This window comes from Diceros bicornis, chromosome 17 (genome assembly GCF_020826845.1).
Source record: "Diceros bicornis minor isolate mBicDic1 chromosome 17, mDicBic1.mat.cur, whole genome shotgun sequence".
NCBI lineage: Eukaryota > Metazoa > Chordata > Mammalia > Perissodactyla > Rhinocerotidae > Diceros > Diceros bicornis.
The window spans coordinates 8,112,650-8,136,492 of record NC_080756.1 but is presented as its reverse complement, the minus strand read 5'-3'; the positions used below and the strand labels follow the sequence as shown (position 1 = coordinate 8,136,492).

The 23,843-nt window shown below is 36.3% G+C and overlaps 1 protein-coding gene across 1 annotated transcript in view; it reads right to left on the bottom strand.

Annotated features, from left to right (window-relative positions):
- Positions 1 to 297: 297 nt before the first annotated feature.
- Positions 298 to 23,843, bottom strand: part of TAFA2 (TAFA chemokine like family member 2) — a 406,461-nt gene continuing 382,915 nt past the window's right edge. The window contains exon 5 of the mRNA XM_058557753.1: positions 298 to 2,415. Coding sequence (XP_058413736.1) covers positions 2,404 to 2,415 — 12 coding nt within the window. The 3' untranslated portion in view covers positions 298 to 2,403. The remainder of the gene's footprint in view (positions 2,416 to 23,843) is intronic.

Here is a 23,843-nt window from a genome sequence, read left to right as displayed (position 1 = left end):
TGATTGCTAGCAAAATGATGCCAGTTGTGCTCATAGTCAAGATGTGGGCAAGTAACACAAGTGTAAATATATCTATTTCAATTGTTTCCTAGCAAAGAAGCAAATCAAATATTGGAACCTTGTGTAAATGGCAAGATTTGCCATGGATTTTCATTAAAAGAAGATTGAAGGATTTATGCCAGCTTCCCCATGAATTCCGCAGTTTTCCTGGATAGTAACTAAAGTGCTTTTAAAATAAAACACTGGAAAAGATTCTCCAAATGTAACCCATGAAGAAAGTCCATTTTATATCTCAATTTTATTTACCTTTTCTGAATAGTCACAACATTAATCTACTGGGGATAATCTAGTTAGTTAGTATATTTGAAATTCCATTTATTTTTTCTATTGATATGCATGTATTACACTTGTATATAAGACAGAATTTCCAGTGTTGTCTTAAAGGACATAGTTTAAAAAATGAGAAGCATGATCTATAATTTCAAACAAACCTAGGACAAATTCATAATTTCCAAAATAATATAGTTTTCCACTTTGTTCCAAGAAATTAATGATAGTATACTTGATGCAGAAACTCCAACACAACTGTTATTCCTTTCTTTATGAGTTCATACAGTCTTGAAATCATTGCAAAATCTACTCGGAACCATCTAATTTGATGCATAATAAATGCATAGAATGAAGGGAGCAAGTCATTTCATTCCATGGACTTGTGGGGCAGTATACTTTAGTTCAATGTCAAAAGTACACTTTACAAATTTAATTTTTAACAAATTTTACACTTCTTACTTGTTCTGCCCAGAAAAGATTCTGAGTAATGTATTGGTCTTTGAAAGTTGTTCCCTACTTACAGACAGAAGCTCTCCAGGGCCTGTCAGCCTCCATCATGGAATCAACATGTACCTAATTGGCCATGTCAGCGAGTTTTAAAAAGACAAAACATGTCCACACCTTCTCTAACATAATGGAACCTCTAATAGGACAATTTCTGAAGTTATTTTCCTATTAATCTTAGATGAGTAAAACACAGAAATCTTTCACTTTACATTCCCTCAAACTATACGTGTACACGATATTATTACAGAATGGCTACGCAATTTCCATTCTTCTCTCCCTCCACAAACAACATATAGTATAAAATTATACATTCTGTAATAACTTAGAAAAAAAAAAGTACATACATGTTTAAGGCCTTTAAATATTTATAAGACTTTCTTGTAGAACTGAAAACCACAAATGTTAAAGTGACTACAAAAATGTGCACAAAAACAGACCCAAGAAATTGTTTGAATGGGACAACTATAAGCAAATATTTATAAATTTGAGACCAAAGAAATGAACGATTTATTCTATCAACAGACTGAACAAATATATGAGCATTCACAGAGTCATGGGGATCGAGCAAGAGATGGTCTTTTAAAATGAGATAATAAGGATAGTTAAAAAAAATACTAGAAGAAATCTAAGTGAATAATTTCTTCAAGCTCAGAAACCAGAAACCCACGTGCATCCCTGGCAATTTTTGGAAACTGAAGGCTACCGAAATACTTGACTGCTCACTGCTGATTTCTGTGAAGGGAAAAAGTAAACATAAGAATGAAAGAAAAAGCCCACTTTAAAAAAACTGAACGAGTGCTCTAGAGGTACAAAATAGTATATAATGAAAATGGTAATTCAGTTCTAAGTACTACCTATGTAACTGACAGAGCTGCAGTGGTGTGTTAGCCTTGGGGAAACATGTCAGCTTGTCTGTACATTCTTATATGATTGATGCATTCAGGTAACTATTACTTGCCAACAATAATTATTATCAATGGTATATATTTTCCATTCCTTTAACAAAAGCAACTTTAAGATGTTAAAACATGTAGGCTTTCAGAGCTCCCAGATTAGGTACAAATAAAATTGTCTCAGTCTACGCCATGCCAGAGGAGAAGTTTGCAAAGGAAATGTCAGTAAAGCCGTGTGCAGTCCCACTAGCCAATGAGCACAGGACCCAGGAACGTGCCCATGACAGAAGGTCAGGGCACTGTGGAGACTTTCAGAAACAAGAAAAGCAGTCACATCTAGAGATAAGAGCCCAAAAGGTGAGTGTCTCTGACATCCTCCAGAAACACCAATCAGGCAGCAACTTCAAATTCTTTTAGCAAGTGCAATTTAACAAGTGGAACACAGTTCAAATCTGAGGAAATCTTCATGACGTAGAAGTTCATGTCTGATTTTTTTAAAGTCTTGATTTCAAGAAGGGGCTAATTACGAGCCATGAAATCCCTTTGAAACAACAGACTCTGGTGTGCATCTTCTGAGCGGTATAAAAATCTTCCTTCAAGATCACCTCGGCAGTTGAGTTTCTATGATATGTTCAATGTAATCAGCCTTGAGGATCACTTGATTTATCCTTGGTTAATGGGTTACCTACAAAGGAAGAAGAAAATATAATCATTTCATGACATAGCTATAATCGTCAAACTCCAAACACAATGTAGTATTAAAAATTAATGGATAACTCAAAATGCTGATATTAGCTATATCAAATAAATCATTGAATTTTAAAGGATTATCATACTCAGGTGTTTCCACCTTGTTAAAATATATTGGTTTTTTTCTCTATCATTTCACAATATTTTTGGAGCCACTTGCACAACTATCCAAATGACTCCAACTGTGACCAACAAGATCTTAACCAGTGATGCTACCCCTCTCAGACCCAAGAAATGATTCTGGAATCCCTGTTCTTTGCACAGCCATGGTGAACATAATCCAGAGATCATAAACACATCATGCCAGGCCTCAGTGAAGAAAACTCTTTGCAGGAATACAATAAGACTACAGCTTCAAGAAAGCCCTTGGGAATTGGCTCCATAAAATCCATTCTTGAAACAGTTTAAAAATTGAGTGCTTATTTGACTCAATTATATTTCAGAAAAATTATTCATAACAACGAAAAATATTGGGGGAGAAAAACAAGGATGGTACAATGTATTACCAAATGTTAAAGATGCCCAAAATTTCTCATAAAATTGATTAGAGCATTATTATTAATGCTATTATAAATATTATTAAGGCAGTTTTACACTGGATTTTCATACCTACTCAAGTCCCCAAATGTTTGTGTAGAAGAAAGAATAATACACGGATAGCTAGAATACCTGATAAATACATATATATCTATATATACATATACCTCTATATGCAGACATGTGGATGATAGAGAGAAAGACTGATTTCTGCTATGTCAAGGAATTTCTAGTTATACTTTAATATCACGGTACTCAGAGTTACTTTATAGTTCTTTTCCAGCAACGGTTATTACAAAAAGTTAATTTTAAAAATTACCATGGAAACTACGGTTTTATTCCATTAAATGACATAGTTACCTGTCCCTTCGTCAAACATTTACAAAAAGGTTGCTTTTTGTTGGCTTTGTTTTGTTTTGTTGTTGTTTGATCAACTATGAAAAAAAACACATTAAACAATATCCTAAAGCTAGCTCTAGACTTTGCCACAGCTAGTCTCAAATTATTCTACAAAGGGAAGATGTAAAATTCAAAAATGTATTTTCTGCATGGAAGCAGCCATCTCATCTGTGTCTCTATGGTCAACTATCATTCCCAAAAAGGAGACTCTGCTGCATATTTGAAGCATCTTTCTCCCATGCACAGAGAACTATAGAAGGAACGGAACTGAGGATGGAAGGATACAAACACAGTGAGGGCCTGTTGACTGCTAGAGATTCTGGGAACAGGAGATAGCCTAGGCATGGCAGCAATCTCATTATCAACCTGTCTGCTGTTCAGTGGTCATGTTACACAAGTTCTGTGAAGGGCTCCCAGTTTGAGTGTCAGTATAAGAAGAACATGAGGTGGAAATGTAAACATTTCTATGGACATTATGTCACAGGTTGCTAACAGAGATAGCTGATCATGGTGAAAATACAGGAACTTTATTTTTATGATAAACTTTCTCAATAAACATCAATTTAACAAAATCTTTGGTATCCATTGGCTGAGAAAGATCCACCTGCCTTTCCTGAAAATTCTTCTTAGTAGAAAAAAATTATGAAGCATCATATGGGACCATATTTCCAAAACTAGTGCTTGAAATGACAGGAGAAGAGAGGAAGTGAGAGAGAGGGAGTGATTGAGAGAGCACAAATGGTTTAGTCTCAGGAGGGGTTCAGCACAGGCAACTGGGGGGACATGGTAGAGCTGGAGAGATGTGGTACAATGACTCCATGAAAGCAGATGGCATGTCCTCTTGAGTCATTTCAAGCCCAGGTTCTAAGTAATCTATTGGTGGGAATGGTAGATGCAAAGCCTTATATCTTATGTCTTCATTCCAAGCTAAGTATTTCCATCCTGCTAGTTTATATAAAGCTGAGAAGTGATTCTCTCAACTATTTATATATTAAAGCTTTGTTTTCAAATAATGTAAAAAATAGACATCTGGATTGACAGTACAATACCAAAGGCTTGTGTACCTAGAACAAATTTTTTCTCCATCTCTGTGGAGAAAACATGTAAGTATACACATAAACATATAAACACATTTTAATATAATTATACAATCCATATCCTCAGGAATATCATAGATGTACATTTATCACACTAAGTTTCTATCAGCTAAAATAATTGCTAGAAAACCATAATTTAAATATGACTAAAAGAAGTAATTGTCTAAATAAGCATGGATTGAAACATAACTAAAATGACTTTTTCCTCATACTCCAATTTTGCACAATATTCCTAGTTTTTTAATCTGAAAAATATCGTAGCACTTTTAGAGTAAGGCCTAAGTTATTTCTAATTTCAGATGAAAGTGGACAATTTGTTTTAGATTTGATTTTTGTAAATTACCTGATTTTGATCAGAGGACCATGGTGGCTCGGCATGTAGAGTTCTGGATTTAGGTCAATGTGGCAGTAATACTATTCACGCTGGATGTGCCATGCAACTTGTGGGACCCTCAGTTTTCCCATATGTAAAATGGGGACAATCCTGTCCTGTTAGCCTCACAGGGTTGCTGTGAGGATCAAATATTATAATGTCAATGAAAACACTCAGCTTTGTTAATTCTGAAGTACTATAAAAATAAAAGTTTTAGGGTTTTTTTTTTTAAATGCATAAATCTTTAACAAGAGAGCCACTAACAGTAGAATGAAATGATCACACTAACATTCAGGCAAGTTAGAGGGATTATACCTGGGGAATTCAAACAAAGGCTAAGGAATAACTTGCCCTTTTCAACGTAATATAAACCTGTATCAGCACCCTCCCTGACAACTTCCAGATTTGTACCAAATGAAATGCCAAAACCAGAGATTTAAAATTATACAGATGATGACTTTGAATATAGGTACATTATCACTAATTTTAATCACCTATTAAGATCTAAATAACATTTGAAAATAAAATTGTCTAAAATGTAATATAAAAAAATCAACCTTTTTATGATTTATATGCTCATTAAATAAGTCCAAATGACTCAAGCTTAAATCCTGGTGTGCTAGTGGGGGGAAAAGAAATGCCATCTTACCCTTCTCCGACTATAAACCGGAACTTCCCGATATGTAAGAGTTGCTTAAGCAACATTTATACAATCCAACATTTAAAAAGTTTGCTCTCATTTAAAAGTAATTTTTTAATACACCAAATTAAGCATTGCCTTATTTTTAGAACTTAAATATTACTCTCTTTTCACTTAAGCTGTATCTTTTAGAAGTGGCCAAATAGTAAAAGTTTTACCTTTTAAGGAGGATTTTCAGCAAGTTTTCAGTAACTAAAAGTGGGAGGTTGCAATAAAACCAGTTTTACAAGATAGGAAATAGCATTTGCTACCATGAATGCACTGTCTTCTGGTTCCGAGGGCAACAGACATAAAATACTGCATGAGGGAGAGAAATGGTCGTACGATCATTAATGGTTATGCCTTGAGCTTCGTATGCTATAATCACTGTCTCAGTTAATTTGACTTTCCAAAGGCAATATTTTACACAGCTGTTCTTCTTCATGTAAATTTTATTTGTGTGTGTGCTGCACACCAGCCAGTTCGGTAAGTGAAACTACTGGGCTGCTGAACACATGGAAAATGCAATAATCATAATAATGACGATGATAATAATAGTTTTTCTAGTCACAAGCACAAAGCTATCTTGGTAATGATCTACCAGGGTGAAGAAGCTAACCTGCTAACATTAAACAAAAAGCACTAATTGTTTAAGATGAGAGAATCCATTATTTCTCCCAGTCCAACAAATCTATTATAGGGCCCTGATTTGATTTCTCAAAAATTTATGCTAAAATGATGTCTTTTAAGTCTCGTCACCAATTTAAATTGAGAAAATAAAACCAGGTAAATGACATATATAATATAGTTAAATTCAAAATTAAGTGAAGTGAACTATTTTATATACTTCTCATTTTATATTTTAGCATTATGAAATATCCTCTGCCTATCAAGTTAAGATAAATTAGGCTCAAAAGGAAGGAAATGCAAGAATCTATTCTGTCCCCAAGTGTAAAAGATGCTTTTATAAAGCTCTTAAATCATTATATTCATGGAGTCTACAACGTCTCTTTTCCATGTTTGAGTCAAGCTGACGGGGTTATCAATGGGAGATAACAGATTATGGTGAGAGGAATAATGACAGATAGTGGGGGCTCTGTAGGCAGATTGCCTGGGTTCAAATCTCTGCCTTATCATTTCCTAACACTGCGGGGTTGAATGAATTATTAAACTCCTTGAGCCTTAGTCTCCCTATGTGTAATATGAGACTGGTATTACTATTGGCCCCCATACATTTGCCGTTGTGATTCAATCAGATAATCCTTTCCAAGCGTCTGTCTGGGAAAAAGCTTTTTAAATATTAACGGCTGATAGCAATAGTAATTCCCAAACAAGACACAAAAGCGGACACACAGGATACCTATCGAAGGGGGCATGACTGCTTATTTCTCTACTTACTACTTCTACTGACTTACTCAAAATTAATTTTCTGTCTTATAGTAACTGATTTTGCAATTGTTTGTTTTCATATTCTTGTTAATCACAAGAATCATGTATCAAGAATGAAGCGTCACTGGTTTGGCCAACTTTGGGAGGGAGATTGTTTTTTCAGACGAGGTGATATTGAGGAGTGGTTTACAAGGCTGGACCCTGAAGCCAGGCTGCCTAGTAGAGTCGAAGCTCAGTCCTGCTGACAACCTGGGGTGTGACCTTGAGTAACACAGGGACAATGTTAGCTCCTACACCACAAGGCTGTGTGAGCTGAGGAGTCAATAAGGGTCCAGTGCTTAGAACAGCGCCAGGAACATAATAAACCCTATGCAAGTGGTATTATTATTCAGATATGCAGACATTTCTAGGCATCTGAATGCATTGAATTCCTAGTTTTTGCCCCTAGTTCTGAGCATACATTACTTCTCATAATCTCCACAGTCTTCACAGGCACATAATTCCATTCTCTTTAATTCTTTGTCTTTCTAATGGACCAGCCAGGTGCCATCAGACTTTGCATGCAGAACAAATATTTAGGAAATTAGCACCGTACTTTAACCATCTAGGCTTAAAAAATAAATGTGGTATAAATATGCCAAAACAAAGTGTGGATTTGTAAATTTCCTTATTCATTATTGATGGTTCCTCTGATATTGTTTTTCTTTGAGTGCTATCCTATATCCCAGGTTATTTTTTTGAATCTCAGTTGTTCAGTTTGCCAGTCTACATAAATTTGCAAAGTCACTGCCAAATCTCCACAGCATCAATGTGAATCTTACATCATATTAGCTTAATTCACAAAACAATGTATTCTCTTCTCCAGCGTGGTCATTAAAATCTTGTGATAGGAACCATCAAACAATATTTATATTCCTGTGACTATAAAATGAGTCACACACAATAGAAGACACAATGTATTATGAACATTACGAGTCAATTTCTTTAAAAAAAAAGTTAAATTTTCACTAAAATACTCAGTTATTAGAGAAACATTTATTTTTGGACTGATGAATATTCTTTATTTAAACAATTGGAAGGCCAGGAATAAGTGGCCATATTTCTGCAAGGAGGTGCAGGTTTAAATGCAGTGCATGTCCAATCTTTATAATACAGCTGCTTAATAACATAACAAGCAAGTACCATTTCAAACTAACATTGCAACAAATAAATTTAACTTATTCAATAAAGGTAAAAGAATAGAATACCTTCATAATCCTAAATGCTGATTCGAATGAACTTTTCCTTGCTTGGAATATAATTGCTGCTTCACTGCAGCAATTTTTTTAATGTAGCTCTTACAAGTACATGAATTAAGTGCTTGCTTCACTTTTTGTACTAAATGTGCAATTAAAACATCATCACTCTGCAGGAGCAGGTTTTCTCATTTAAGCTGGAGAAAAGCTGCCATTGAGTTGTTCGTAACTGTACATGAATGCATCTGTCCTGTCTTAAAGTGCCTTCTACAATGAAGTATTACAAAATGAAAGACACCTCTCAGTCTGAGATAACCATGCAGGAGCCAGCTGACCAGACAGCTTTTAGGTATAGGTAAGTACAATGACATGTGAATCATCTTCGTAAATATACCCACCTATATAAAAAATTAAGCCTATTATTTTACTTTCATGGCGATGGAGGTGATTCCTATAGCCCTGGAAACTGTTGGCTTTTTAGTTTAATTTTTTCCTGCCTAAGAACGGCTAGTGCTGGATCGTCCTGAATGTTCCTTTTAACGTTTGAGGCACCAAAGGCCATCGGTTTCATACTTCAGCTACGGTCAGCATTTCCAAGGTCATAAGTGACCTTGTTATCCGTTCTATGAATTCTCAAAAAATTTAACAGCCTTAGGTGATTGGAAAGATTGTCATTTCAAACAACAGGGCATTTCTGTAGCTCAGTGATTGTATTTAGGTGTAACTCAGTGGGTCCCAGTGTGAAAGCAGGGAAAGGCACATAATCTTCCTAGACTTCTGGAGAGAACTAAGGCACCAGCCATGGCTGAGAAGAGGTAGCCTTATTCTGATAAGAGTTTTATACCAGTGTTCCTACCTGCTAGATTTAGACCTTTGGATGAGTCACTTAAAAATCTCTGAATCTCCAGGGTTCGTATCTGCCAAGCGAGTCGGTGGGACTCAGTGAGATTCTAATTCCCTTCTATCCCCCAACTACTATGACTTTTCTTAAGCACTAATTCCAAATCGGATAAAACTTTGTCTTGATTGCCTAAATTCATCAGTGGTATAGCCACTGTGTAGACTTCATTTTTCTAAAAAGCCTACTCATTATATTAGAATGCAGAACTAGTGAGCTTTTTACTACAAATACAACATCTGTCAATGGCTTTCAGCTTCCTGGGAAGATCTCGACTGAAAATGAATCTTTTGAACAGATGGACCTGCACTATTTCTTGGAACTTTGAAAGCTGTACAGTGCACCTGCCATGAACTCCTCTCCGTGACTTGAACGCAGAGGATGGTTGGCATTGCCATCTATGCATATCCATCACTCGGAAGAGATCAACTGATTCTCTCTGATTGACATTCACTGTTAGTAAAACAAAACATTCTCTGGTCTCTCTTTGGGTACTTAATAAATTCCCTTGGGACATTAAGGTAATATAAGACTTTCTTTTCCCTACCCCTGGCCCCCTGCCATACGTACCTTCTGTTTATTCCAGGTGGAAAATGACCAAAAAATTAAGATAATTTTGAAAGACAACAGTATAATGAGATTCGGTTATGTTCCTCTCAGAAATATCAAAAAGTCTTTAAAATCGGAAAACAATTATTTTGAATGCTTTGATGAAATCTGAATAGAATTTTAAGATATTATTCTATATACCAGCATAGTTCACACATTTTTAGAGACAGTTGAGATTTTGAACTCAATTGGAAGGTACTTTACCTGCTAAGTTTGATATTAGATTCATTTATTTAGACTCATCTCTCATGTGTAAAGGCATAATTTAAATTGATAGTTTTTATTCACTTTCTATCATAAAGCCTTACTTTAAAAGTTTAAGTCTGGTAAAATATCACACTCCTCAAGAATTTCAGCCTACATATGAAGGCTAGGAGAAGTAAGCAGTAAAAATTGTGCTTAAAAGGTGAATTTAAGATAAGTGGAGTTTTGGGAGAAGAAGGGCTAAAACTTGGAAGAAATTCATCTCAGTAGCCTGGAGATGACCAAGAGAGCAATATTTTCTCTTAGCTTCCTGGTTGGTTTGAGTTACAAATACAAATGGATCTTAGTAACAACCTTTCCTTGAGATACCTGGCTGAACAAAGAATATGTTGCTGTTATTTTGAAAAGAACTTGGGGTAACGTGTGGCAGGACAAGGCTAGTACCATGCCTGAAGTAGCACATACTCTCTCCTCTCCATCCCTGTCTTTTTCCATAAAATAAAGTTTAGAGACAATCATTCCATATGTGGTAGATCTTTGAAAAAACATTCCCTACCTGTAAGTTGCAAAACTAGAATCCATTTTCTGAAGGACACGGCAATATAGTCAGGGACGTTTAATATGTTGGGTACTTTTGCTTTTTTTCCTTCTATTTCCCAGATATATTCCTTTGTGGGTGTTTTTTCTTTTCTTTTTTTTTAATAATAGTCAGAATTCAGTAGTCTCAAATTCCCAAAGTTGATCAAAGTACAGATCTTTAACTGCAGCTATTTCTAATTGCTTGGATGCTGGTAGGACATAGCTGATTCAATTACGGGGCAATTTAAATACATAAAGAATGGACCATTAGGTAAGAACACAATCTTCATTTGGTTTATGGAGATTAAGTGAAAGCCTGATGGCTCAGTACTTTTCATGCTAATTTCCAAATTAATAGGCAGGTTGAACACTGACAGAGGTGCACTAATAACCCAAGGTTTTGAATTATCCATTTCCTATTCTTGGGAAAACAATATGTCAACTGCAGGGCCGTTGTAGGTGACAATATTAGGTTCACCAATAATAAAATATAGGCTATTTGTAATCAATCTGTGGGCCTCATATCAGTTCAAAGAATGATGCTTCCTCCCTTTTTTATAAAAGATAATTCAATGCCTTTCTTTACTGACCACCGAGGCAGTTCTTTGCCTTCTGATCCCTAAAGCTGGACCAAGTTCATCTTTTCCCCCTGAAATCAGGGGCACCTGGAATGCTAATGGTAACTATAAGAAAGAGTAGGTTACAGTTAACCCTGTAACACAATGTACACACCTGCTGCTCTGTGAGAAATAAACCAAGACGAGAGCTCATTTCTGGAGTTGTTTTGAATCTTTACTCCTCAACGAAACTTGTGTCCCTTCCTTAGAATCCGACCAACACTAGGATTCGCCACACTAGTGCTCCAACGTGGAGCCAGAATATTTTTTGAATGTGGAAAAATCAAAAATTGTCATCAGGCACAGCAGAAACCTTCTCTTTCTACTTCTCCATTCCAACTTGAGTTTTACATGTTTGCCTAAGGAACAAACACATGTCAGGTACTCCACTGTTCGAGAGATTATTACAGGAAGCAAACCTGGGAGAAAGGGAACATTTCAACAAGCATAAAGGGACAGCAAGGCAATAACTTCCATCACCTCCATAAAAGCTCACAATGGGGATAGGTTTGCATCTCTCCTAGAGGATTATAAACTCTTAGAATGTTTTTTATTTCAAAGAAACACATACCCATAAAGGGGACTTAAAAAAAACAGCTTTTATGAGAAATTGATACAAGGATAGTAAGCATTTCTTGTGAATATTTTGGGAAGCATTCTGCACAAACTTAAGAAAAAAGCTCATTAAAATCAAGGGAGAAAGTACACAGAAATCAACAGACAATCATTTTAACATAAAAGGGTAAAAGAATTGTAGAAATAATATTATGTAGTAATATTCAATTAGAATTTCAAATTTATTCAAAGATTTATATTTGCAATCTTAACCATTTATAGGCTGGCCTGACCATCCATCCATGTCTGTAGTAGTTTGCTGAAGCATGAACCTGATTTATATACACTTTCATGCTGATAAATGGGGCCAATCATTCAACCAATGCATGAGTCTAGCCACTCATGCGCATTCACTTCTCAAGGCAGCTTTGTTGTTCTTTACTCATCAAATGTGTAATCCTCGCTAACAGTCTGAATGGAATCCATGACATTTTTCAGTTGTAATTTATGACGTTTTATAGATATAGATAGACTTTCAAAAATTTTCTTTATAATCTCCTTCCCGAAGCACTCCAGAGTTATAAAATATGTACTATTTGGATTCCAAATATTTGAATAATTTAATATTTGAGAGTATAACATGAATAACCATAATAAATAATAATCATATGGAGGAATGGCTAGGAATTTAGACTCAGGTATCAGGGTTTTGGTAACATGAATCAAAAGTAAAGTAAAACATTTCCTACATAAATTTGAGAACTCAGGATCATTAAAACTAATAGCAGAAAAAAGCCTAATCATGTCATAATATAAAAAGATATTTCCCAGTTTTGAAAAGAATTTTGAGTCCTTGAGCAGCAAGAACAGACTGCTTTTCCCCATCACTGCTAACCTTCGTCTCTCCACATAACCACAAAACGTAAGACTAAAATGATGGGCGGAGGAAGAAAAGAACTTTTGATTTCTGGTCACCATCATCACTTGACTGTATCCGGATATATCAGAGCCAACATAGTCATGAAGCGGATCACCGTCATGACTTGTCATGGACACACGTGAATGAAGACAAAGGATAAAGCTGGAGGATTTAGAGAAGCTTCATATCCTTTAGAAAAAGCAAGGAGCAGATGGAGAAACATAGCAAAAAGAAATCTAAATTCTTGCTGATGAAGTGAAAGGTCCTTCATAATTGGACCTCAACCCACCCAGCTTCATCTCTCCATCTTCCCACCCACTTCAGAGACACATAGTCTCACCTCCTGTCACACCCAATCAGGGCATACCTGATACTCACAGAGCTTGGTATGCCCATTCATGTCTCCTCATCTCTGTGTACTTTTTACTTTTGCCTAATATACTCTTCTTTCAAACCTCAGAAGAAATGTTATCACTTCATAATTCATAAGCCTTTGTGATTCATTTTGTTCATACTTCTATTATAAGACACATCTCATCATATTATGATTATTTATTAACCTGTTTATTTCTTCCACTTAACTATGAAGTATTGGAAAAAAAACAATATTAGGACCCATTTTGTTCCCTCAGTGCTAAGCAGCATTCCAGGCACATAAATGATGCCTGATATTTATTAAATGAAAGATTGAAATGATGGATGGCTGGGTGGATGGATGGATAAATGAACAAATTAATAAATGAATGAACTAAGGGGAAAGTGATAAGTAACTTCAGAAGAAGGAAAACAAGAGCTCCTGTGTGGATTCTCTGTGAATAGCAAGAGGAACAATTAACTGACCCAAAAGGTCAGTTCCCTCATTTTTAATTTTTTTAGGATTATTCCCATGAGTCTGTGGTTACCGAATTTGAAATTATAGATATGCGTGGGTCCTGACATCAGCTTCACATTCGCACCTCGGACATTTAAATTTATTCTCATTTGGAAAAGGTCTGATTTTTAAAACAAAATTAATTCATGAGAATAATAATTCAAGAAGATAATAGCAATCTGTGATGCTTTAATTGGTATTAGACTAACCATTTGGGATGTGGAAAATGTCCAAATAGATACATCAAGTTGATGCTGGCATATTCATTACAGTTAGTATTTCAGTTAGAAATTACCCTAATTTTTTTAAAAATGCACTTCTCCTCTCTTGAGTAATTTCCATACTGCTGCTTAACACTGTCAGGAAAATTTTCTCATGAAATATTCCATGGTGACAATTATCCTACACCTAGGTATTACATGCTCACTTGACATCAGCTATGGTGGTGCAGATGAAATATCATCAGACTTCCTATAATCCAATAGAGTAAACAAATACCACAATGATTATTCATCCCCCCAAGCAATATTGTGCATGCAATCACTCACACTCTCTCTCTCTCTCTCTCTCTCTCTCTCTCTCTCTCTCTCTCTCTCTCTCTCTCTCTCTATTATACACTCTATATTTAGGTTCAGCATGCCTGATCTCTCTCCACTTTTTTTCTCAAATATGGAGGCTGGTATTTTGAAAGCCAAAGTGAAGTTAATTTTCGCTTAGGAAAATGCAGCAGACTGAATCTTCTGGTCAAGACAAGAATGCCAAAAGCAGCTGATCCATCTGCTGCTCAGGGAAACCTGGAACCCTCTGCTCCCTCCCTTTGCTTCCACCTCTCAGATCATAACTGCTGGCATCTGGATGGCAACTCAGTGCACATCCATTTTCTCTTGTAACCCTCAGAATTATTCTGAGACTGTCCCCATTTACTATTTACTGTTATTAGTCCTTGTTACTAATTACCATTATCCCCAGTTTACAGTTGAAGAAACTGAAGTTCAGATAAATTTCATGAAACTTCTCAAAGATATGTACAAGCAGTAAGTGATAATCTGGGGACCGAGATCCCTGTTTTTGGGCTTCAAACCTAGTGAAACAGGTTCTGCCTATCCAGTGCTTCCACTCATTTGTTTACTTGACATTGCGAGCACACACTAAGCGGCGAGCACTGTCCCAGGTGTGAAAAAATGACAAAAATCCCTGCCCCTGTGAAACTGACAATCTAGAGAGGCAGACAGATGACAGACACGATAAGCAAAATCCTAAAATATGTTCGGCCATGCCAAGAGAAAAAGTCAAGAGGAAGAGAAAGATTTTAGAGGCAGGGATGTACAATTTTAGTTAGCAGAGACAGGGAAGACTTGCTGGAAAAGTGAGACTTTAGTAAAAGCCTACAGACATAAGAGTGCCAATCAAGCTGATAGCTGAGGGAAGAGCATTTCAGGCAAAGGGAACAGCATGTGCAAATGAAGTGAGACAAGGAAAATAAGGAGGGGAGTGTGGCGGCAAGGTAGTAAGTAAGGAGGAGAGTAGCAGGAGATAGGTAGGTAAGGGGGACAGCAGTAAGAGATGAGTGAGTAAGGGGAACAGTAGCAGGAGAAGTAAGTAAGGGGGACAGTCGTGATAGGAGACGAGGTCACAGAGGTGTGTTCATTTGTTCATCTATTTTTTTGTTTATTCGACAAATGTTATTATTGCTCCTATGTTACTTACTGAGGGTAAACAGCAGGCAAAAGCAGATATGGTCCTGGTTCTCATGGGGGCACACAAAAAGGAACAACATTGAAGTTACCAGAAACACACATGGCTTCATACCCTCTTCCCTCCAAAAGCCTCGTCCCTGAAATTGGAACTGGATAGAGCCTGAAGGCACTTGAGAGACTGCATTTTATAAGCCCTGGAAGCCACTGTGCTCTCTGTTCAGACAGTGAAGGCCTGCAAAGGTTTAGAGAAGGAGAGGGTAGTGAGCGAGTGAGTGTGTGGGTGTGTGTGTATATGCATAGGAAAAGTACCAGAACTTTTTCCTGTCAAATGTTTTCAGCTGACTGGTGGCAAAGAATTCCTGAATGCATGACATGCATTCACTTATAATCCACCTAGACTGACGCATCCACTGGAGTGAAAACCAGTCTAGAAGAAGGCGGCCACTCATCCTCCACTGTGGCACTTAGCTTTTCCTGTCTATGAGAAAAGCTTTGAAGGGATATCTCTCGCCCAAACTATTCAGTGGTTCTTGGGATAATGAAGTTCAAGAGAAATGTGACTTCAGTCACGAGAAGAAATACCATATCTCTGCTTTTAGGCGGTTCTGAGAGTGAGAGATGGAGAAGAATCTAAACTAATACGTGAAGCAGAGGGAAAAGAATATCTCAGGTGCTACCCTTCCATGGCAAACTGGTTTGAAATGTGTAGCAGAGGGGAAGCCAAAATGATTTGGTCCATTTAGGCTTTTCCTACTCAAATGTTTATTCTCAGAACTTGGAGGCTAGACTGCCTGAGTTTAGTCCAGCTCCATTGCGTATTGGCTCCGCAACTTTGGGCAACTTCTTCACTTCTCAGTCACCTCAGGTGTAAAATGAGGGTAATAATCAAGCCTGTCTCATGGGGTGATTGTGAGGATTAAGTGAACTAATTTGTGTTAAGTGCTTATAATACTGCTTGACCATGGCAAGAACTTAATGTTATTTTTACTAATGTTCATAAAAATGGAAGTAGTATGCAAGCACATATGTAAACAGAAAGCTACTTATCATGTGGTTTCTTCCAGAGGCATCAAACCTTTCATCGTTGGGAAATGTCTATCCTTAGAAATAATTGTCGCCACAAATTCTTTAGTATTAATATCATTCTATCAGCTTTCTTTAAGTTAGTGTTCGCATAGTGTATCTTTTCTGTTACTTTTTTATTTTCAGTTTTTCTTTGTTCTTTAGATGCACTTCTGTTAAATAGTAAATACTTGTATTTTGATCTTTTGATGCAGATTGACAATCCTTGTATTTGCTTTTCAATTGGATCATTTAGGCCATTTGCATTTAATATAAATTTGGGTTAAAATCTAAGAAGTACTTTCTATTTATTCCACTTGTTCTAGATTCCTTTATCCTATCTTTCGTCTTTTTTTTTTTTTTTTGGTTTGGAAGGTTAGCCCTGAGCTAACATCTGTTGCCAATCATCTTCCTCTTTTTGCTCGAGGAAGATTGTTGCTGAGCTAACATCTGTGCCAATCTTTCTCCATTTTGTATGTGGGACGCCACCACAACATGGCTTGATGAGCAGTGTGTAGGTCCGTGCCCAGGATCCTGCAAACCCCAGACCACTGAAGCAGAGTATGCAAACCTAACCACTATGCCACTGGGCCAGCCCCTCTTTTGCCTTTTTTTCACTGCCTCTAACACTGACAATTGCCTCCATGGGTTAGGGAACTGCCCAAACTGGACTAATATCTCTTGGTCTTTATCTTCCTCTAGATCCTGGACCAGTAATTCTTCACTTTCTTGTTGGCTTTCCAGTGCCTCCAAGTATACCATCTTATATTTTGTTAAATTCTTCAGTCTCCTTTTGAGGGAGGGGAAGAAGGAGGTCCTTGGAGGATATTACCAAATATCCATGACTAAAAGTGAAAATCAAGTTATATAGGTTCAATTTTACTGATGAAATTAGTGTTGATTAGTCATCCACCAAATTATGTAATATTTAAATTTAAGTTTGGTATTCTACCCACATAGTACCTCCATATGAAAATTATGTTTAGACCGAATCTTCTCTCCAAACTTAACTTTCATCCAATGCTCAAAACAGAAGTTAGTAGTTACTTACACTTACACTTGGGGTGACTATATTTTCCAGTTTGCCTAGGTAGTCCTGAGGTGCACCTGTTGTCCTGACTTCCTGTTGGGTTTATCCTGGAAATATGCCCTAGTATGGACAATAAATTATATCATCACCCACAGAGAGTAATTACCATATTTGTGGAAATTTGAATTTTAGCAAATCACTCCTAAATGTTGAAATCATCAAGCCTTGAATGAATGACTTTCTAATACAAGAATTTCAGCTACTGTGATAGACAAAAGGGAGCATTTCTTGAAGCATAAAACATTTCTGAAACCATTAAATCACATCAAGTTGCTAATAAATTTTTAAGGTTGGCATTGAGGAAAGTTCCTAGATATAGCTCTGTACAAACTTCTTCAACTTTTCCATTATAAAGATGAGCCATGGAGGTCGTAATGTGAAAGACTGACTATATTATTATCAGTTAGTATTGTAATCCAAGGTCATGAACTCTGACAATCAAATTAAAGCCATGGCACACACTATTATCTTTGAGATAAAAGATTTGTTATAACAAAGAGATGAAATAAGCTTCTACAAAATCTAGATCTATTTAAAAACACTAATAGTCTCAAGTATAGGGTTCATTTACTGGACTTTTTGTTATTTCTATTATATTATAATGAAAAATTCTATTATAATGGAATTTTGCTTAAAATTGAAAAATGAGAATTGTCTGTGAATTTCAATTTCCCCTAAGTATTTTTCTTTTCTTTACCATAAATAATTAAAATTTGGCTAAGAGGTAATGTGTCCTACATATACTGAATGTTCATCTACTGATGATGATAACGAAGAAAACCATGAATTTAAGATTTTCAGAAATTATTAAGTAATGGTTAAGAGCATGGGGTTAAGAACATCCATTACGGGCTTATCCTGACTTGGCTATTTATTATCTGTGTGGCCCTGTTATTTCACTACAAAAACCTCAGTTTCCATCCTTATACATGGAGCTAATCCTTATCTCATCACATACCGTGAAGGTTAAATGCAATAATGCCTGTAGTGAGAATACAATAAATGGTAACTTTTAAACACTTGCTAACAGTAATTTGAAACAAATATTTTCAAAAACATAAGTTTATTGATTTAAGATTATTCTCATTACTCCATTGTTAATATAAAATATGAACTCTAGAGTCAGGATAAATTATAAAGAAAGTATATTATGCAAATAAGTTCTAACATAACTTTTTTTATCTCCTAAGAGCAAAACGTACATATAACACAGTTTGTTTGAAATGTACTGAGGTTAAAAAATATCACTTAGGTTTTGTTATTCCATAAATAGGAATTATTGGCCTCATAAATAGGAATAATTGCTGAATATCTATAAAAACTTTCAGCATCAGTCGCTACTTGGTGTTTTTGTGATTTAGTGAGAACATTAATGCTGTATTAGTAACAGCAAAATGGGCAAGGGTGGCTCAACTTTCAATAAAAGAGTCTTTACTGCTGCACCAACTACACCAAGCTAAACTCATCTTAAATTGCTACAGGCAAACCTCAAAAAAACTTAAAATGAAAAAACACACACACCCACAAACCTGGCATAGAGACCCCAGCATAACATCCCTCCCTCTTAAGTTAATGAAACATTTTAACCATAAAGCGATACTTTTGTGTGAGGCTGTCTTTGAACAGTACCAGTGGATACAGAAATACCAGTTGAGTCAATGATAACAATTGCAATGGTCAGGGAAAAAAAATGCCTCCTTCGCTTTGTAGCTCTGAGAAGTCCTCAGAGATGTTGCTGAAAAGGCAGTGTCTGGTGGCTGTAAAGGAGAAACTGTGGCTTCTCCTGAGGCATAAACCTGGGAAAAAGTGCCTGTACAATTGACTGACACAACATTCCTACCTGGCCCGTCTGTGATAAGTAACTGGAATGACCTGCCTGTGACCATTACAGACACTGGAATCCACGTATTCCATCTCTGTGGTTTCCGTCTAGGATGAATTCTTGTAGCTAATCCGAAAGAGAATAGGTGCAGATAGACAAACCCTCAAAAAACTGTGTGCATTCTCTTTAAAGCCCTTGTTTAAATATGAATGGAGGGAGTAAAGGAAGTCTTGAGATATCTTTACATTAGTGTTTGTTTAATAAGACTGACGACTATGGAATAATAACATTCATGCTGGAGTTACGAGAAAGCTGGCCCATTTTATGAACCTATTTGCCGGCTTGCTTGATTTATGTATTTTACTTAACAAGCATGGATAGCCCTTACACTTGACCAAGAACTGTTTTAAGCACTTTATAAATATGAACTCATTTAATCCACATAAGGAAAAGATGTGGTGGGTATATTATTGTCCCAATCTCACAAACGTGCAAACTGAGGAGCAGATGTAAAGTCACTTGCCAAAGGCCACCAGCTAATAAGTGGCACAGCTGAGATGTGAACCCAAGTAATCTGACTCCAGACACTGCTTTCTTAGTCATTACACCATCCTTAAAGACATGCTCAGCAGAACACAGCAGCCTTTTCTCACTGAGGCAAATGGGACCCATTGTAAAAACAGGTAGATAGATGATAGATAAATAGAAGATTAGATAAACAGTTGGATGGATGGATAGATAGATAGATAGATAGATAGATAGATAGATAGACAGACAGACAGATAGATAGAAGCTCCCAGCAATGTTTCCATGTGAGTGATTAAGGCAAAGTGAATAGAACTCTCGGAGCCATTCTGGAGTCTTCAGCATTTTAGGGTTTTTTGAGTTTTTTTAATGCAAAGGTCCTGTTAAAGTAAATACAGATTATTAGTCCCTTCCCAAGGAGCAACACTTCCTTGCTTACATCTTAAATAGCTAGGCATAGAGCTCTAGAATGTTTTTATGACTACAGTTCTTACCTCTGTTGTGTGTGGTATGACTAAAGAATAAGAATTTTTTCTTTGGTATAGTAACAGGGGTTTTTTTTCCTTATAAAAATGCATCCTTTAGGCATAGGCGATTTACGATGACAACTTTTTAACTACTTGTGTGCCTAGCATATCTTCACAAAAGATTGCCCTTTCCAAACTAATCTGATATCTCATAGATATAATAAGAGGTAAGTAATCTGAAGAAGTACATAAGAAAAAATACGTCAAAACTTCCACTGTAGATGGGACAAGAAAATGCGTAATCTGAAGATGCATCTCCACTTAGCAGAAAGATTGTCTGTGGATATCCAGTTCCTGACACAGTGACTAGCGTTTTATGTGTGTTCAATAAATGCTTAGCAAGGTAATGACCCAGATATGATTTTGTTCTACCATGGCCATTGACAGGTACAACATACAGAGTAAAATAATCTCCAAATTTTCACACAGAAAGAACATCCCCTAGGCATATGAAAAGACTCCACTTCTTGAATCTCCTGCAGTTGGGTGTATCCATAATAGTTTTGAGCAAGAATTGCGGTTAGATTTGTTGCTTCAGGGCTGATTATATAATTGCTAGAGCAAAACACTCCAGAATTATCTTTCCCTCTACCATGGCGACCAACAATATTCCAAATCATATCTGCACTTCGGTCTTGGTTCTAGAATGAGGAAGATCCAGAATTGACACTCCAAGGCCACCTATGATGGCGATATAGCCTGAGTGAGACATAAACCTTTATTTTAAACTACTGAGATTTGAAGGTTGTTATTCTTGTTTTTCTCTGTTTAACCTAGTCTGACTAATGCAGAATCCATCCCATTAGATCATGAGTGGGAACTTCTCTGGGACAAAGACTGTCTTACTCATAAGTGTATTCCCAGGGTTTAGCACAGAGCCTGACATATAGTGGGTATTCAATATTATTTTAATAACTGAAAAAATATCTGTTTAATCTGCATCAGAACATCATCAAAATGAAGTACAATACCTAAAATCTTAGGAAACAGAGTGTCTACAAACAGCATTGGAAAATTCCAGAACTCACAGAAATTCCAAATCAAAATGCTTAACTTAGAAACCTGTTTGAAAGTGGTTGTGAGGTGGGTGCCTACAATGGAGTCACTGAATTATAATTACAGGTAAATTTTGTACAGACCTTCCACTAAGTAAAAACAACAGTTGGCAATTGAAAATCCTGGAGGAAAGGTTACTTAAGTGATGTACAGTGCATTTGTAGCCTCCATAGATTCTCACATTATTTTTAATATTAGTGAAATGGGCACAACTCTGCATGCCTACGCCTGCTCCAAGAGCACCTTGCTTCAAGTGATACATAAGACTTTTGTCCTTGTTTTCATCTTAGTACAAAAAGTACTTCCCTTTGAATGGGTATAATGGATGGATCTTGATGGATGGTATGGTTTCCCCGATGAAAGCTGCCAGTTCCTCACATAATACCTTGTGAAAACTACTACCATTCTTTTATCTGTAACTGTACAGTCTTTTATTTCTAACTGTAGAAATCCCTTCTCTCCTATTGGTAGTTCTTTGACCCTCGTAATTGTATATGGAAGATTACACACACACACACACACACACACACACACACACTGTTTTGAACATACACAACACTTCTAAGATTACCACCTATGTAGTCATAACATTTGAAGAACAACGACGGCCATGTCCATATTAGTCAAAACTTTCTTAGAAAACATTGAGAAGATATATTTACATTGTAATGGTTATGCTTCTTAAGAAACAATATATTTAATTAGAAAGAGTATTAACTTTGGAATCAGACGGATCTGTGTTTGACCTCCACCACTTACTAATTATGTAGCTTTAGAAAAGTTACTTAATCTCTTTGAGCCTCTTTTTCTCATCTGTAGTAAAGAATAATAAAACTGAAAATGCCAGTTATAGTAACTAGTAGAAATATTTTGTTTAGATCATATAGCACAGGACCTGGCAAAAGTTCTCACTCAGCAAAAGAAAGCTATTAATAGTATTATCAACATTATTATATTGCTATCTTGATCTTTTATCCATTTTTGAATATTGTTGAAAATATTAAAGCATCCAAGTGTATTAGTCAGGGTTCTCTAGAGAAATAGAACTAATAGGACTAGGGAGGTCAGCCTTTTGTTCTATTCAGGCCTTCAACTGATTGGATGAAGCCCACCCATATTATGGAGAGCAAGCTTCTTTACTCAAAGTCCTCTGCTTTAAATGTAAATATCATCCAAAAACACCCTCACAGAAATATCAAATATTTGGGCATATGGCCCAGCCAAGGTGACACATAAGATTAACCATGACAGCAAGTAATACCTCGCCATTGACTTTCTGAACATACAATTCCTATACTAAACTGCCCCATGAATAAACAAGGTCATCTGATGAATGAGCAACAGCTACAATACTTCTTGAACTTCTTTCTAGAGGAGGTTGAAAGAGACACTCTCCCAATGGGAACATTCCCCTTGTAAAACCTATAAAGAGGGAGTTGGCATCTGTGTTTTGAACAGGGATTAGTCTTCATGATTGATTATGGAGCTCCCATTTTGTACTAGATAAAAGGAGAAAATAAGAGAACTTCCCTGGAGAATCAAGTATGCCTGTTCCAAAGCAAAAGATATGTGAAATCATAGAAGGGTGAAGAAACAAAGAAGAAATTGTCCAAAAATCATCAGCAAGACTCAACCACAGTGACATACACCTAATTATGCATAACCCAGGGTGGCATCATTAATATTCCATCATCTTCCTAGCAAAATTCACCCAGTAGTACTCTGGAAGAGCTTAGCATCCTATGTAAGCATTCAATCCTGAGATGGAGCTAGTGTACATTTGAAGAGATGAAGTTGAGGGAACCCCAGTGCAGAAGAAATGGGAGGACGATATTAGGTTGATAAATTCTAGTGGGACTTTGACAAGTTGAGTAGACTTAACATCATTGTACGGCAACCACGATTGGCCAATCTGGGTGAAATGGAGAATTAAAAATTACCTGATCCCTCCTGACAACTTCTCTATCTTCCTGTAATTGCAGTAACCTCAGAAAGGCTGAACCCTTAGTGAGAAGTTACTGGTACTACTGAAAATACATCTACCCTAGATTTTTTTAATCCACTGATATGAACACTTTTCTTTCATGTTATGATATTGATTTTTACCTCTGGTATTATATAGTGATGTGATACAATTTCACTGAATAGGGTCTCTTTAGACCATTACATAGGTGAAATGTGAATTTGTCAAAAGTTACTGTTAACAACTTTTATCATAAACTTTATTCATAAGGGAATTCCCTTACAGCTGATGTAAGAAATCCTCCAAGTTATAATGTGGAAGCAGATAGTTCACATCTATATTATATATGCATGGGTGCTCTCAACAAGTTGATTTAATTTGTGAAATTTAATCTCAAACAATGGTTGACTGTCTGGTCAGCCATTTGCCTTCAGTAATCTCACAAATCAATCACATGCTGTAATTGAAGTTGGAGGTTGAGATTTCTAATCATGATACCCGTTTAAATTTTTCTGCCTGTCAGCCAAAGTGTCTGTTGAGTATTCAATTTTATTTCTTTCAAGATAGAATAAAAACATCTCAGTATCTGAATCCTAGAAACAGGCTAAGCAGATCAACTCTCCCCACAATTACTGAAGCATCCCTTTCAAGAATAGGGTG